At 52.8% G+C, this 15,578-nt stretch overlaps 5 protein-coding genes across 5 annotated transcripts; 1 reads left to right on the forward strand and 4 right to left on the reverse strand.

Moving 5' to 3' along the window:
* Positions 1-1,081: 1,081 nt before the first annotated feature.
* Positions 1,082-1,345, reverse strand: PHYSODRAFT_419355 (hypothetical protein; the record flags this gene model as incomplete). The annotated part of the gene is made up of 1 exon (XM_009530344.1): positions 1,082-1,345. A coding segment is annotated over one exon (264 nt), but the record flags the coding sequence as incomplete, so codon positions are not given.
* A 1,442-nt stretch (positions 1,346-2,787) lies between these two features.
* On the forward strand, positions 2,788-3,663 carry PHYSODRAFT_333195 (hypothetical protein; the record flags this gene model as incomplete). The annotated part of the gene is made up of 5 exons (XM_009530345.1): positions 2,788-2,852; positions 2,942-3,176; positions 3,246-3,392; positions 3,428-3,506; positions 3,608-3,663. The coding sequence occupies 5 exons, from the start codon at positions 2,788-2,790 to the stop codon at positions 3,661-3,663; spliced, it is 582 nt and encodes a 193-aa protein (XP_009528640.1).
* A 367-nt stretch (positions 3,664-4,030) lies between these two features.
* PHYSODRAFT_286219 (hypothetical protein) lies at positions 4,031-5,545 on the reverse strand (the record flags this gene model as incomplete). Its single annotated transcript, XM_009530346.1, has 1 exon — positions 4,031-5,545. One exon carries the CDS (start codon positions 5,543-5,545, stop codon positions 4,031-4,033), a length of 1,515 nt encoding a protein of 504 aa, XP_009528641.1.
* Positions 5,546-8,851: 3,306 nt separating this feature from the next.
* On the reverse strand, positions 8,852-9,055 carry PHYSODRAFT_505856 (hypothetical protein; the record flags this gene model as incomplete). The annotated part of the gene is made up of 1 exon (XM_009530347.1): positions 8,852-9,055. A coding segment is annotated over one exon (204 nt), but the record flags the coding sequence as incomplete, so codon positions are not given.
* A 3,363-nt stretch (positions 9,056-12,418) lies between these two features.
* On the reverse strand, positions 12,419-15,433 carry PHYSODRAFT_509192 (hypothetical protein; the record flags this gene model as incomplete). The annotated part of the gene is made up of 4 exons (XM_009530348.1): positions 12,419-13,342; positions 13,418-13,496; positions 13,575-14,803; positions 14,867-15,433. The coding sequence occupies 4 exons, from the start codon at positions 15,431-15,433 to the stop codon at positions 12,419-12,421; spliced, it is 2,799 nt and encodes a 932-aa protein (XP_009528643.1).
* Positions 15,434-15,578: the final 145 nt, after the last annotated feature.

Consider the following 15,578-nt stretch of genomic DNA (forward strand, 5'->3'; position numbering starts at 1 on the left):
TGCTGAGAGTCGAGGATGCCAATGTATTATCCAGTCTTAACCAACGCTAGCTCCACTACCAGAACCTTGCTAAGCCGTGGGGCCAATGTACTTCCCGTTTCCAGGCGAAGCCACTTGCGATGTATAAGGCAGATTCGAGTCTGATTTATGCTTAAGTCCAATCCCATCCCAAAGTCCTATCTTCCTATGGATCCTATCATCCCATCTGCACCTACTGACTCTATGGGGCTTGATTACCTTCCTTGCGTGTCGCTTGATTGCCTCCGTCGAGCCATAATTTTAGATCCACCGCTCACTTCCATCTGAGTCCGAATCAGAATCAGATCTGGATTGGATCGGATCGCCCATCCACTTGACAGCTGCATCTCTTGGATCTTGGGTCTCGAGGCATGGCGTTGCTTGGGCACACATTCGTGACGTCCGGTCGCACTCGTAGTGCCTTCCGTTGCAATCTCTAACACCTGGTACGGGGCCCGATCCGCCAGTCTGGTGGGTCCATCGCGGAGTCTGGATCCATCATTCTGCCGATCACCCTTTGTCCCAATTTCTTGGATCCTGCTTCTCCACAAGTATATAGCATCCAAGCTTGACTCGATCGACCACCAGTGTAAGCCATAATTTGTGTATTCGACTTGCTGTTATCCTCCGACTCGGGAGCTCGCATCATCTTAATCGAACCAGAGCTCTTCGTCCATCGTCCCACGAAGCCAATATTCTTCGACTTCTTGCCCTTTTTTTTTGGCTGCTTGTCCTCATCACTGCTGTCCGAGGCATCTTCTTGGCGTTTCCGCTTTCGGTCGTCCAGCTCAGCGAGGCGTTTGCGGCAATTTGCCCAAAGATGTCCAACCTTGTGGCAATAATTGCATTCTCGCGTCTCCTTCTTACCATTGTCGTTTTTACGGCGCTGCTTTCCCTTCTAAGGTTTCTTGAATTTCACAGCTCCGATCAACTTTTCACCTTCCTCAAATTTCCGCTTGACACCTCCACTCTGCTCTGCTACCTCCCTCTTCATCTCTGCTTCCGTCCGCAAAGTGTTGAACACGCGCTCGAGGTCAGGAGGGCTGTCCGATTGCCTGAACATCCTGATAACATTCCGATGAGTTTCTTCTACACTGGTCAGGATAATTCTCGCCATTTCATCGTCACTAATCGGCGAATTCATGTTTTCAAGCTGGCGTCGGTAGTCTTCGAGACTCTCCAAATATTTATCCATGTTCGTGCCTTTTGTATATTTTGCTCCAAACAACTTTGCCCGAACTCGGATGCTGTTGGCAAAATCACGTTTTGTCTTCTCTCTTTCGAAGGCAGTCCACATTTCACACACGCGCGTCATCTTACAGACCTCTTAGCATCTTTTGACAGAAGTCCGTAGAGTAGAGCATCTCGCGCGAACAAATTGCGCTCTTCAAAAATCTGCTGGCGCTACTCATCCTGCGAATCGGGTACTTCAGTCCCGAGAACCACGTTCCAGCAATCACGCTGGCGCAGGAGGACTCTAGATGAGCTTTGTACAGGTCAAACCCGCCGTCGGCATCGAATTTAGGTGATTTAGCCGTTTCAGAAGCCTTCCTCACCGCTGGTTGTCGAGCAACATTGCGTCCTTGGCCGTGTGGTTGCTGCTCCTGCCGCGCTGCAGCTTGCCCTTGCTGTTGGGGAGCTTGTTGTTGCTGCAGGTGATCTTGTCCTTGGTGTTGGGGTACTTGTTGTCCTTATGCTGGGGGCTGCTGGTCCTGTCCGAGGGGCTGCAGGCCTTGAAGAATGCGTTGAAGCTCCATACTTGGTGTCGTGCACTACTCGAATCCACAGTAGCCACTTGGGCGCATAACCTAAGAGAATCGTTGCCACAACTCTGAGCACTTTGCCGGTGTGGATGAGTTGTGTCGAGTTACGCGAAGCAGTTGTGTGCGAAGGGCTAGCCGAGTACAGGAATGAAAGTGAGTACTTCAGTGTAAAATTGGTTGTGATTCTTGTTGTTTAAGTGTTGTTGTAGGCGAAAGCTTCTCAAGCGGTAACCCCCCCCCCCCCCCCGTTGACTCTATCCGACTACTATGGGCGCAGCCATAAGAGTACAGCACGCATGCTGTCGCTCGTAACTCTCGAGGCACAAGCTAGTCTCTCTCGCAGTCAATGCCTTCAACCGTCACTCGCTACTCGTAGACATTTAACAAGTATTCTACTATACATCTTCATACATTGTTGTTGCAACCCAAGTGACACGGATTGATCTCAGTCGAATCTCTTACTAACGAACAGACGACAACCTACGACAATCATCTTATACATACTTTAATCAAGATAAAAATTGTCCGAAAACTTTGTCGCGGTCCGGAATCGTGTCAGTTGTATACTAGCCTATCTACGCGCTCAGAAATCTAGGTCCGCGTCACATGCCAGCTATAGATTGATCGGATAGGTACAACACATCTAAATAGCGAGCTCTAACTCTTTCTAGAAGCTGAGATATGGATGAATATAGTGGTCTTTCCGACTGATAAGCGAGCAGGATTGTTTCAGGCTTGTCTTCACCTGAATTACAGCCTATCATATCGCCTGGTGTGGATATTTAGCCAATCGTCTGCATTAGGGTTAGGTGAACCCGTTCCGGCACTTTCCGATAAATTTTTGTCGGAAGACTGGCCTAAATATGTATATGCATATACAAAAATCAAGTACAGAAAATACTTTTTAAATAGTTTTGCCGTTCTGACAACTAGGATTATGTCCTAGAATAGGACGGAGTGAAGTTTTGATTGGTGTTCATTTCAAGATGGCGATCAAGTCCGAGAGATGAAGCCCCCACATGCACGCAGTCGCGGCGAAGGGCAAGGCAAGATGACCATGACGGCGAGCGCGTTGAGCGTTCCACCGCCACAACGCTAGCTCTACAGCCGTCGACGTGGCGTCACACGCAGCCGTTGGAGGACGGGTGAGCTTGCTGCAGTACGCCGAGGTTGGCTGAGGTGGTACTGCGCGGGGGCAGCTACGCGAGTGCAGAGGAGACGGTGAGCGAGATGATCAAGCGCAGGAAGGAGCTGCAGAAAGCTTTCGCGGCTGGCGACGTGGCGAAGCTCATGGGCGCGCGCCGCCGCATGGAGGGTCACGAACGCGGTCACACCCGCGGAGGACCGCGAGGCTCCTTGCCAAGGGCACGCACGGAGCAACAGTGCATCGCTGCTGTCCGCCCATGATCTGTACCTTGGAGCTGGACACGCCGGCGCTGCAGCTGTCTGTGCTCGTTCGAGCAGGGGGATGTTGAGGGCATGCTCCGCGTCATGGACGACCTCCTCGTGATCACCCAGACGCTGGACCCGCTGTCGCACAAGTTCCTGCCGCACAAGGCTAACGATCTGAACGAGAAGCTGTCGAAGGAGGTGAAGGTGATGAAGGCGACGGTAACGTCGTGCGTGCCCGGCCGGCTAGGCTGCAGGAGGTGAACCCTATCTGCACGGCTGCCGTGTGGGCACTGTACATCACGGAGGTGGCCAAGGAGGACAGCTCGGTCACCTGTACATCATGACCCCGCTACTCGAATCGTTCAAGGTGCTGCACCAGTAGGTCAAGCTGGTGAAGTCTCTGCCGCGCAGGATCGGATTGCCAATAATGGCAGACTACAAGGTGGAAGTGGCGATCGCGGTGCTGCGTGCCTCAAAGCTGGCGCATTAGCTGAGGAGGCGGTGATCGTAGATTGGTGATCAAGGTGATCAATAATATATGTATCTACCCTTGCACTTTATCATCGCCTAACTTTTATTGCATGGTGATCAAGGTGATCAATAATATATGTAGCTACCCTTGCACTGTATCATCACCTAACTTTTATTGCATGTAGATGCAAGTACCCTGCCATTTTCTTCTTCAGTTACCTTTTTTTACTGACGGTAACTTTAGTTTGGTCAATAAATCCTAGATGGCGGAATATGTGAGTGTCCGAAAGATTATGTCGCGTACACTGGGGCAATAATTTGTTGCATTCTTACAGGTGAACGGAAGCATGCAATTCGAATCTACCCTTGAGTTGGTTGCCTACATACTAAGAGCGCCGAGGGGTCACATTTGTGTCTACATGATGCACTCTAGTGTAGAATGCCTTGAACTCGTCTGAGACCGTTTTCTGCAGGTAGGTCGCCTTATTCAGCTCCGTCTCATCTAGCTTGAATATCTGGGTAAGGACGCTAATGTTGTCGTATCCATCATTATCCCACTTCTTGAACTGCGCAGTCTGCAACTTCTCCGCTCTTGATCTTACATGCGTGCTTTGAACCGTCTTACCCATCACCAAACTGATGGCCAAGTCACCGTCGCCAAGGTGTTTCGTCAGAGTCTGCAGCAACGTGATCCGGCTAGACGTCTTGATGTTGACGAGCTTGATATACTCGTTCAACGTATCCAACTTTCGGCTGGCAATGGTCAGCGTCGGGTTTTCCTTTAGCTTCAGCACGTTGACGAAAACGTCGTCAATGGACTTTTCACTGTCCCACCAGCCCTGCAATTGTTTAGTCTGCAGCCGCGTCGCTGTTTCCCGCGTGTTCGGGTCTCTCATTGCAGTCACCAGCGCCCTCGACATCTTTTCATCTCCATAGTGATTCGTGAGCGTACTAAGCAACGACGTTTTCATGTTCGGATTCTTCTTGTTGAAGGCTGTAATGAAGTTGTCCAGCGCCCACAGGTTATTGCTCATGAGAGCATTCGTCGCGTCACCATTCAGCTTTAGCTCTTCCAAGACATGTTCAGGCTGCAGCTTTCTCCCAATCCAGTGCTTGATCATTTGATCCTCCAACTGCACGGCCTTCTGTTGCGTACGAAAGTCCGTCTTTGCCCGTTGGAGGATCGACGCCAGTTGACTGTCTCCGCCAAAACCCGTCTTCAACGCCGAGTACAGCGACACCTGTCTGCCTGTCTTACTGTTGAACGCCTTGATGTATTCCTCAAACACCTCCAACTTCCGGCTAGTCAGAGCTTCGTACCCATCCGCTCGCAACTTCAGTAGCTTGAACACATCGTCCACGGATTTGCTGTCCAGCCAATCGTTGATTTGCTGCTTGCGCAAATTTACCATAAGGTCCCTCGTAGCAGCGTCATTCTTTCTCTGGACAGTCACGAGTGCCCGTGCCACAGCATCGTCTCCATAGCGCGCTGAGAGCGTACCGACCACCGAGAGCTTGTTTTTCGAGTTCATGCTGTTGTGCAACTCGATGTACGTGGCGAAAGTGTTGATCTTCGGGTTCTCCAGCGTCGCCACGATGTCGTCTCCGAACTTTAGCTTGTCCATAACTTGGCCCACATTCATGCGCCGAGCCCAGTAAGAGCTCGCCTTCGCAAGTTTTGACACGCTCTCCTTAGCCAGACCAGCAACCTTGTCCATGCCGGCCCTATCTTCGTCGCCGTCATCATAACCCCTCACCATTCTCTTCGGAGTTATGAAGTCGTCAGTGCTCGAGTGCATGGCAGCGGGGAGCTGGAGTGCTGATACGGTAGCTGCCGAGACATTGGGCACGATTGCCAGGAAGGCAGCAGTAGCCAACAGCGCGAAGCTGGAGAGACGCATCGTAGGTGGGGGACTTGGACGCTGCGAGTTGAGGGCAAAATTGCGAAGTGCTTTGAAACAGAGCGGCCTCCCGAGGGACCGTACATTCAATGTTTGCGATCGATCACCTGATGCATGTAACTGTATGCTTTCCTCCGGACCATACGCCAGAACTGGGTCCCAAGATCGTTTGCGATCGATCACCTGATGCATGTAACTGTATGCTTTCCTCCGGACCATACGCCAGAACTGGGTCCCAAGATTATGGCAGGTCTCCGTTTTATTGCCACCCGATCCCAACTTGGATCTTACCGGTATTAATACCATGGTCTGTACCGACTATTACTGTCCACCTGTTGGGCCATGTGATTACCGTCTACATACCACGCGATGTCCCATAAGGCTCTGTACAAAGAAGTGATTCACGGCTGTGGACATACAGGCGTCCCCGGGCTAGTCCCGGCTGTATGAATATTTATCAAAAGTCACCACAAACAGGTGAGGTTGTATCAAAAGTCACCACAAAGGTAATGATTGGCTATTAATCAGATCACTTTACAATCGACGGACCGCTAGCCAGCATCGCCTCCATACCCAGCTCTCATGCGCTAGCCAGAATCGTGCCGCACCCTGCATCATTGCCTGGCTCAACGGCGTGCCCGAGGACAGCGCCGTCTCCGTGTCCACCACCAGATCCAGGCTCAGCGTCTGCCCGCCACCAGTGTCGTCTCCGTGTCCAGCGCCGTCTCCGTGTCCAGCGCCGTCTCCGAGCCCATTGTCGTCTCCGTGCCCATGGACGTCTCCGTGCCCATGGACGTCTCCGTGACCATGGACGTCTCCGTGCCCAGTGTCGTCTCCAAGCCCAGTGTCGTCTCCAAGCCCAGTGTCGTCTCCGAGCCCAGCCCAAGCAACAGCTTCGTGGCCGAGACCATCGCTGTCCCCGTGGTCGACACCAGACCCTTTTGGATAATCCGGCACAGTGTTGACTTACGGTTGTCCATATTAATGTTATCCACCGTTTCCAAAGCTTTCGAAACCCGGACAAGAGACGTACTATGTCCATCAACCATTGCACTTTGAAATCCACGTGACCGTGCTATCTGCGCACTGCTTGCGTTTTTAGTAGATCGGCAGGTTTGGGCATGACCAATGGGGACACTGCTAATATACCATGCATCGGTAGGTACGTGACTGAACTTCGAATTCATGACCGGATCTCCATTTTCATCTCGTTCCTGATCTCGTTTTTGAGTAAGGCAGACCTCCCACATAGTACAACCAGTACACAGCCACTTAATGTAGAAACCCCACGACTCCTGTCGAATTTTCTTGTTTTCGTTGAAAGCTCTCGTTTTCCAGAACTTGGTGCTCGTCTTCCTATCGACAAAATAATTTCCAACTTTTATCATGTCCTCATTGCTGGATTCAGCGGCAGTCAAAGCGACGAAAGACGAATCCATGGAGACAAAGTTTGCTTGGAAGCGGATGTGTGAGGTGGGCAGTCTTGCTAACTGGGTGGGCAGTCTTGCTAACTGGGTACGCTTGAAAGTGAAGGCCTCGACAAGTTAGTCTATTTAAATACGAGCTGAAATGAAGAACGCGTTCTGATCTATTTTGTTTCATGTCTTATCTAAGATAATGAGGCCGAGGTTACCTGCAGCCTAGGACGGGAGCTGGTGCTGCCACCAACACGACCATGGGCACGGAGACGACACTGGGCACGGAGATGGCGCTGGACACGGAGACGGCACGGAGATGGCGCTAGCCACGGTGACGGCACGGAGATGGCGCTAGCCACGGAGACGGCGCTGGCCACCAACACTACACTAGGCTCGGAGACGACACTGGGCTCGGAGACGACACTGGGCTCGGAGACGACACTGGGCTCGGAGACGACACTGGGCTCGGAGACGACACTGGGCTCGGAGACGACACTGGGCACGGAGACGACACTGGGCACGGAGACGATACTGGCATGGGCACGGAGACGGCGCTGTCCTCGGGCACGCCGTTGAGCCAGGCAATGATGCAGGGCGCGGCACGATTCTGGCTAGCGCATGAGAGCTGGGTATGGATGAATATAGTAGTTTTTCCGACAGATAGCGTAGTAGGATTGTACAGAACAGGAAATATATGACGGCCTGACCAATCACACAGTCGCTATTCACAATTTTCATCCAATCAAATCACGCAGGGATAGGTTTTTAGTTCCGACAGCTTCTGACAAATATTTGTCGGAAGCGAGACGCAAATATGTATATGCACATAGTGAAATACAGTCAAGTACGTACTTTTCAAATATGCTCATGATTACAACAACTAGGCAGAAACCTATTTTAGGACCGGAGCTCTAGTCAGTGGAGACACTGGTGGTCCTCCGCATATACACACATAGGCACTTTGAAACGGCAGAAGCGCCAGACAAAGATCAGCATGAGTCTCTCTGCACTCATCCCTGCGAACACGCAAAAAGCGTGCACCACAGGGATTGGTGCTTTTGAGCGCATGCTAGAAGCAGAGAATGTGTCTATGAATGTCATTCAAGCCTGTGTGCGTGGTGACAGTTCTGGCAAGAGCCTTGCTGCCATTATGGACCGCTTTGGCTACTACCTCGCCACGTATGAAGGTAAGAAAGGTAAGTTGGCGTCTAACACAGCCATTTCATACTTTAGAAACGTTAAGCTTTGGTTTTTCGATGAGCATCCTCATCTTCGGGTTCCTACAGAGTTAACCTGCTAAAGCAAGGCAAGACTTTGGAAAAACATTGCTTTAAACGGGACAATGGGGGATTTACTAACAAAGCTCCGCCTTGCACGAAGGCGGATTTAAGGTCACTAATTCGCTATGTCTACAGCACGGCGTCTGTCGCCACCGACTACGAAGATGCGGCGCTCGCGTGCCTCATGTGGCACTGTTTTGGGCGCTCCTCGGATCTCGGCTATATCAGCAAGCAGCACATCACAGTGTCAGCAGACAACGTTTTCTACGTACGCATGCTTCGCGTGAAAACTGCCGAAGATCAAGACTACCTGACCGCGACGACTTCCTCACCTGCCCCCTGCACACACTGGCCGTTGCTCTGGTGATGCAGGAGGCGCCCTGTGTGTCGCTGCTGAGTCAGCTTCCCGCTCTCGCCACCACCGCTGGAACCTCGCTCGACGCAGGTGCGCCTCTGCTCGAGGTGCTGCGGGTCAGCGTCGCGGATAGCAGCGACACCGCGACGGCCTTGGAAGCATCCCTGTCGCCGCCCAGCACCGCTTCCCTGCTCCCCACACCAAGTCCTCCCAGCTCCAACCCGTCGCAAGCCACCACCGCCTCCCTGCCAGCTCAGCTCACAGCTTCATGTCCCGCGAGGAGCAGCCTCGGCCGCGGTGAGGACGGAGTCCAAGCGTATGTCAACCGCTTTTTGAAGCGGGTGGCTGAACCCGCCGGTGCCACGAGCAACCTGACCTCGCACTCCTTTCGCCGAGGAGGTGCCCAGCACGCCAACGGAGACGAGCGGCTAGCAGCGCAGTGGATCTTTGACCGCGGGCCATGGGATATGACCCGCACGAACAAAGGCTTTGCCTATGTCTTCAACACCCACCCACCCCTCCGCGAAGACCGAAAAGTCGCCCGAGTGCTGAGCGGCTGGAGCGCCGACGAAGCCCCGGTCATTGCGGACGTTACAGCGCTGGACCATGGGACGCAGGAACGCCTGGCGCGCTTGGAGGAGCTGCTGTTCGGTTCCTGCATTGGACTGGCAGACGCAAAGCTAAACGTAAGTCGCAAGGTTATCGGAGTGCTGACGGCGTACCTGATCACGTATTTCCCGCAAGTGAAGGCGCTGGTGCCCGACACGCTGTTCGTTGCGCGTATCGAGGAATGCTTGGGAGCGGCTGATATCCCGGTCGCCGACATGCTGTCTTGGTCCATGGCAATCAATACGTTTGCTGCTTCGAGTCCTGAACAAGCACACGAAAAGTCGGCAGCAAAGAGCAACTGCTGTCATGCTGGGTGTCACCATTTGGCTGTCATTAGCGAGCATATCGAGAGCAATCGGCTCATGTTTGCGCGCCTCCTCGCACTGGAGACGATCATGCTAAAGCAAGCGCCGCCTGTGAAGCGTATTGAAGAAGCATCAGAAGAGCAAGCGTCGTCAGAGCAAGCGCCACCCGCAAAGCGAAGAAAGAAAGCTGCTACGAACCTGTCCTCGCTGTGGTTCGAGTGGTACACGAGGCTGCCCCGTGTCTGGGACTCGAGCGACCGCCAGAAGAAGTCCGACTACCGCCTGGGCGTTGCGTACATGAAGCTCTTTCTTGACGGCGGATTCGTGCTGCGCGAGGATGCTGTCGACTTCAAAGATCTAGTCTTCGACGTAGGAAAACGCGCGGAAGCAGCGGTCCTTAGGTTCTTGAGCGAGCAGGGATCCCGAGCAAAAGGAGCTGGCAGCGTGCTGCGCGAGATACGCAAGCTTCATCGGTCTGGTGCCCTCGACAGTCGCATCGTGGCGTATCAAAGCCACATCGCCCTGGAAAGGATCGTCGACCCAGCGCCGGCTGCAACCCAAAACATACTACAAGTCGTCGGACACGTGTAAGGCACAAAGTTCGGGGCAAATACATATATTCATGAACAAATACAAGACAGTTAGCTTACGAACGCGCAGATCAAGGCCATGACCATCCTGCCAACCATCGTCCAGAGACCATCGGGCACTCAGCGCATCGCTCTCCATCCGCTCGTGGCCGCTTGCCCGGACCCAAACACTGCACACCTTGGAAGGCTCCCATCAATCGTGATTGGCGACGGCGGGCTTCGATCCCGCTCCTCAGGGCAAGCCCTGCGCTCATCCATTGAGCTTCGTCGTCGAGGGTGGAGCCTCCGGCTTGGCTTGCGGTCTGGGGGGTTCGGCTTAAAAAATCTAGACTGAAGTCGCGGGGCCTCTGTCGGCGTTGTCTCCGAGAGCTTGACTGCGTGGCGCTTTTCTATTGGCTTAAATAAAACCTCATTGAAGTTTTTAAACGAGTGGCTCTGGAAGAGAGGGTCACTCTTGTGAAGTGTAAATATCACTGTTTAAAGACAATCAACCCAAATAGTGGACCCACCACAGGATCCTGGCTCTCATTAATGAACTTGCCACCTCGAGAGCACATTGCCCCGAGTCGATTTTGCGCCTAGATGCAAATTGCCGTTTTTCTCGGCCCACAGGCCTCTAGAGGCGATTTCCTCGCGGCTGTGAGCACCGCATGAAAGCTGACAAGAATCGGTCAAACGGCCCTAGTCCTAATTTACCGTACATAATATCTAATTTCCGATTTTTTACTATTTCCGATTTTGCACTGGCTTTGACCAATTGCCTACTTGTCGGAATATGTAGGGAAGTCGGAACCGTTATGATATGTCGTATTATACGACATTGAGACTCGGCAAAGTCGTAACTTACGACGTCGGGAATCAAGGGGTTAATTGTAATGTTTAAGCTAATATTTGCCGGAATCGGGTACCCGTCGATAAATGCTAAGATTTATGCACATTATTTACCAAAGGTTGATACTAATCGTTTATTATTTACCAAAACCTGCATTCAAAAACTTACGGACGCTCCAGTGCACTATGAGAGCGTCATGGCTTCGCTGAAGGCGTATCAATTTGCGCCATAATCGACTAAGCTTAGCTGAAGATGACCAACATGACTTGACTAGGTGCAGGCTGCATTTTTTTACATGTCAATTTGCTCAATACCCAATTACTCTTAGCCGAAGATGCCCAACCTCGTGTCTGTCGCCAAACCAATCAGCTCAACTCGACAGTGACACGAGCATCGTTCGTTTGAATAAGCCTTTTTCCCCTCCGTTGAAGCACCCACCTCCAAGGAATTGGCCCATTAGCGTATTTCTCATTCCGCAATTTATCCCCCAAGCCCTCAAGTTAAAAGTTTGTTTGTTTCGTTTTTGAATTGAGGATCATTATTGTCACTTAGCTAACATCCTCAAGTTAAAAGGTCAAGATCAGCGCACCATGCGTCTCTACTTCGTCCCGCTACAGTACTGTAGCTCTCTCGTCTGATCGTTAGCACACAACATAGTTCGAAAATGAGCACGGCATACCTTACCTGCAAAATGAATGAAATAGCTCTCTCGTTGCTAACGCCAACGCAGCCATTGGACCAGGGTGCTATGTCACCGATGGCCTCATCAGACGAGGCAACCTCAATTGGTGACTTTCGGTTCCTGAGAACCCACCACGATAAAGAAGAGCGGGGCTTGCTGGTTACCAGCCTCACAAAGGTTTGGCTGAAACATCATTTCCGTATCGATACACTTCGATGTGCGCAACTATTTGTTCAATTCCGCAGTCTCGGGCAGATGCTGCGGCTGCGAAGCAGGCGCAGTAGATGCCCACGTTAGAGTCAACTAAAGAGTTGGGCTGGTAGTGCTTTTAAGGATTAAAAACAAAACAACTTTAGGATTTACTCAATTATTATCCATTATCATCGTCCATGAAACTATTCGTCGACCTGTGTACCCTCCCGGAGCAACGCTCCGGGTTGCCTATATTTAATGCTGTATCTGAAGGATCTTGTTAGTCGGCACTTTCCGCAATTGTTTGAACACCTCCGCTTCTCACTCCCCGCTCAGCGTTTCTCGACCACAGTCATTGCATAATGGCTACACCGGTTCTGCTTATTGCCCTCAGTCATGTTGTTCCCACTTCTTTTCACTCCACCCCATAGGCCATGCCATCCCCTGGACAGCTACTCATCAGAATCTCTCGTTGCTGTCTTCGTTGCCTAGCTAAACGCTGTCTGGGGCCGCCTTCTTACCACTTACATGAAGAAGACGAACTAAACATCAGTTGCCAAGCCGACTTAGTGTCTGAAGTCGCACTCTATTCTCTATGTAGTAGTTATGTCTATTGGTGCTTCTTGTCATGAAGACGTTGGCCACCAACTTCGGTAGCGGGTGTCAGGTCACGGACAAACGCACGCGCCAACAGAAACAGCAGCGGGATGAAGACGATCTGCGCGTTCACGATACCGAACATGGAAATGGAGTTGCCAATCTCCTTCCAGCTGCCTTCGTTCTTGACCAGGAAGAGGAAATGCAACGCGAGCACGTCCGACATTGCTACAACAAGGAGGAAGTAGCGGGTCGCGGGTAAACGAGGCTTCTGTGAGTCAGCTGACGATATGGCCGAAGGAAGAAGCAGGATCAGGTGGAAGGTGCACGCCACCACCATGAACGGAATGAGGATCTTGCCCACCAACAGCGCGCCCATCGTGAAGGGGGCGAACACCGTGACGAAGCGGTAGGTGGACGAAATCTCAAAGCTGCTCATGCTGGCCACGTTGCCCGTGCCGAAGAAGGCGATGTTGACCAGCAGTAAAAACACAAACGCGCGCTGAACTTCCCGCCACATCGAAGACGAAGACGCCAGAGAGGCTTCGGCTTCCAGCAACAACCAGCTCACGAGAACACCACATAGCACCACGTAGAACAGCACCTCGTAGGCGATGCTCAATAGAATAAATGACGGCGCGAAGGCTAGCATCACTTCAATGAGCCGCTTCACATAGCCTTCAACCTCAGCTTGAAGAAGTTGGCGATCACGACGACCAGCACCAGTTTCAAGACCACGGGTTAGGCTGCTTCTGGTGTGGTGCAACCTCGCGAGCAATACCACGATGGGGGCACCAGCCAGCAACCAGTTAGCTACCGTGAGTAAAAAGGGAGGCTTCGTTCGATCACCATCCAAATACTGCATAGTCGCATGCAACGTCACAAGCGAGAGTACCAGCGGCAAGGCGCTCAGGATGAAAGAAGTGTTCGTCCAGATCTTTTGCGCGCGAGAACCCGCCACGCTGAGTACAGCCCCACTAAAGAGCAATGTAAGCAGACCACCGACATTCACGAGCGCAGTGTGCTCCCCATACTCGCTAGGCAAGTATGGAAACACCGAGATCAGGAGACAGTTTATCTTCCAACTGCGACTCGGAGCCGGGAAACCTCCAGTTTGAGCATGCGTACTTCCCTCTTCATCTCCTGTCGAAGTGCCAACATACGGCCACAGCGCTAGAAGCGAGAACAGCACACCGAAAATCTCGCGTCGTTCATACCCAAATACCACAAGCTCCAGACACACGAAAATTAGGGCAATCTCGGCCCATCGCTTCCAACTGGACTTCGTTTTTGTTTCGCTCGAGCTCGAACCGGCCCAGGCTACCTTGATCAGGCCAGCATGGTTCCACGTGAATACTCCAAACAGCAGTGGAAACAGCACGTACAAGTAGTACGTCGCTGGCGAGCCCTCAAGGGCGAGGTACACGAAGGTCGCAAACACCGCAACGACAAGCTTCATGTCCAACTGCTTGCCGCCCACCCCAAGCAGCCACTTCAAGCTGAAGTCTCTTGGGTGTATGTAGGCTACTCCGACGACAATCATCCATCCAACATAGCCCAAGACAACAACGCTGAGCAGGAAGAACCAGTCGTACCTCTGGAAGTATTCCAGAGTCGCCAAGCAGATGTCAATCAGTTCCTGACTTAGTTCTTCCACGCGTGCGAACGCTTCCGAGTATTCGTCACTCCGAAGACTCGTATCATACGCTTCAGCAAGCTGCTTCGACAGCTCAGGGACGCGATCATGGAACGGACCGTACGGCACAAATCTCAGCAAAGTTCGCGACCGCTTCTCCTGCTCCTTCCGCAGCGCCTGAAGGTACAGTTGCTGTGCGTTCGAGCGTACAGCATTCGCTCGATACGCCCCCTTTGCCAAGTACGAGAACGGCAGCACTCCCACAGAGTTCCGCGGATACGGCAACCCCAGCAACGCGCTGATCAACGGAGCAACATCAGCCTGCATCACGTCCTTGCGCAGCAACTTGTTGAGCGCTCCCCACTCGTCCACCGCCGCTTGTTCCTGCTCCTCCTGGGCTTGAAGCTGCGCTTGGACCTGCGCGCGCGACTGCGTGGGCAGATCAATCTCAAACTCCTCACTCTTCTGCACTTCGGTAGGTCCCTGCACGCCCGCTCCCCACACAACCAGCGGCGTGCGGGTATTGGCGGGGTCTCCGTCTCCATGAGCTCCTTTCAGCCCCATTCCATGGTCCGCCGTGAACACGTAGGCCGTGCGTCCGTCATAACCGTAGAACTCCTCCACCATCCGATACGTCTTCTCCACCAGCTCGTCCACCAGCGCGATATTGTTCAAATAGTCCTTGGAATTGGGTCGATGGGCGTGTCCATTGGAGTCGATGCCCAGATAATGGCAGAACACCACGACCCCTTCCTCATTTAACTTCTCAGACAGCTTCGAGTCCTCTTTAGCCACGTCCAGCAGCCTCTGCAGGTGGCGGAACACCCACACGTCCAACTCGGACGAGTCTCCCTTGGCGAAGTCCTCCTCCTCGTGCGAGTAGTGCTCTTCAAGTGCTTGTGACACATGGCGAGCAAACATCGGCACGATGTCCGGGCTGCCGAACAGGAAGGCGCTGCTGCTCTGGTTGAAGACCGAGTCGAAGTCCACGGGGTTGTCAGCCCAGCCCTTGGTCACGGCGCTCACGTCCTCGTACATGCCGGCGAAGAGCGCCACGTGGCCCGGACGGCTCTCGGTGGGCACGCGCGTGTGCGAGACGCCGTAGCTGCCGCGAGTCTCGATGATGTTGCGTAGGAAGGAGGCGCGTGGTCCCGCGCGCGCGTCGGCGCGTGCCGTCTTGGCCTCGAAAAACTTGTCTGCTCTACAACCGTCGGCTACGAAGACGATCACGCGCTTGGCCGGCGGCGCGTCCGTGTAGGCCACGCTCTCGACGTGCGGTACCACGGGGGACGTGAAGTAGATGTCGAAGATGCTCAGCACGTACAGCGCGTGGAAGGTCACGCCCAGCACCAGCAGCCGCGCCAGGCCGGAGCCCACTTTGCGCAACGTCATGACGCTCTTGGAGATATGAAGTGAAGTGAGGGAGAAGATACACTTGTCGTTTGTATGTGGAAAAGTGCTATTGTAACTGTAGATGCTCTACAACTGCGTGATATGTTAATTTGAGTTATTTAGAGCGGTTACATGTGTATGGTAT

The sequence above is a fragment of the Phytophthora sojae genome (assembly GCF_000149755.1).
Source record: "Phytophthora sojae unplaced genomic scaffold PHYSOscaffold_5, whole genome shotgun sequence".
In the NCBI taxonomy this organism is placed as follows: Eukaryota; Oomycota; class Peronosporomycetes; order Peronosporales; family Peronosporaceae; genus Phytophthora; species Phytophthora sojae.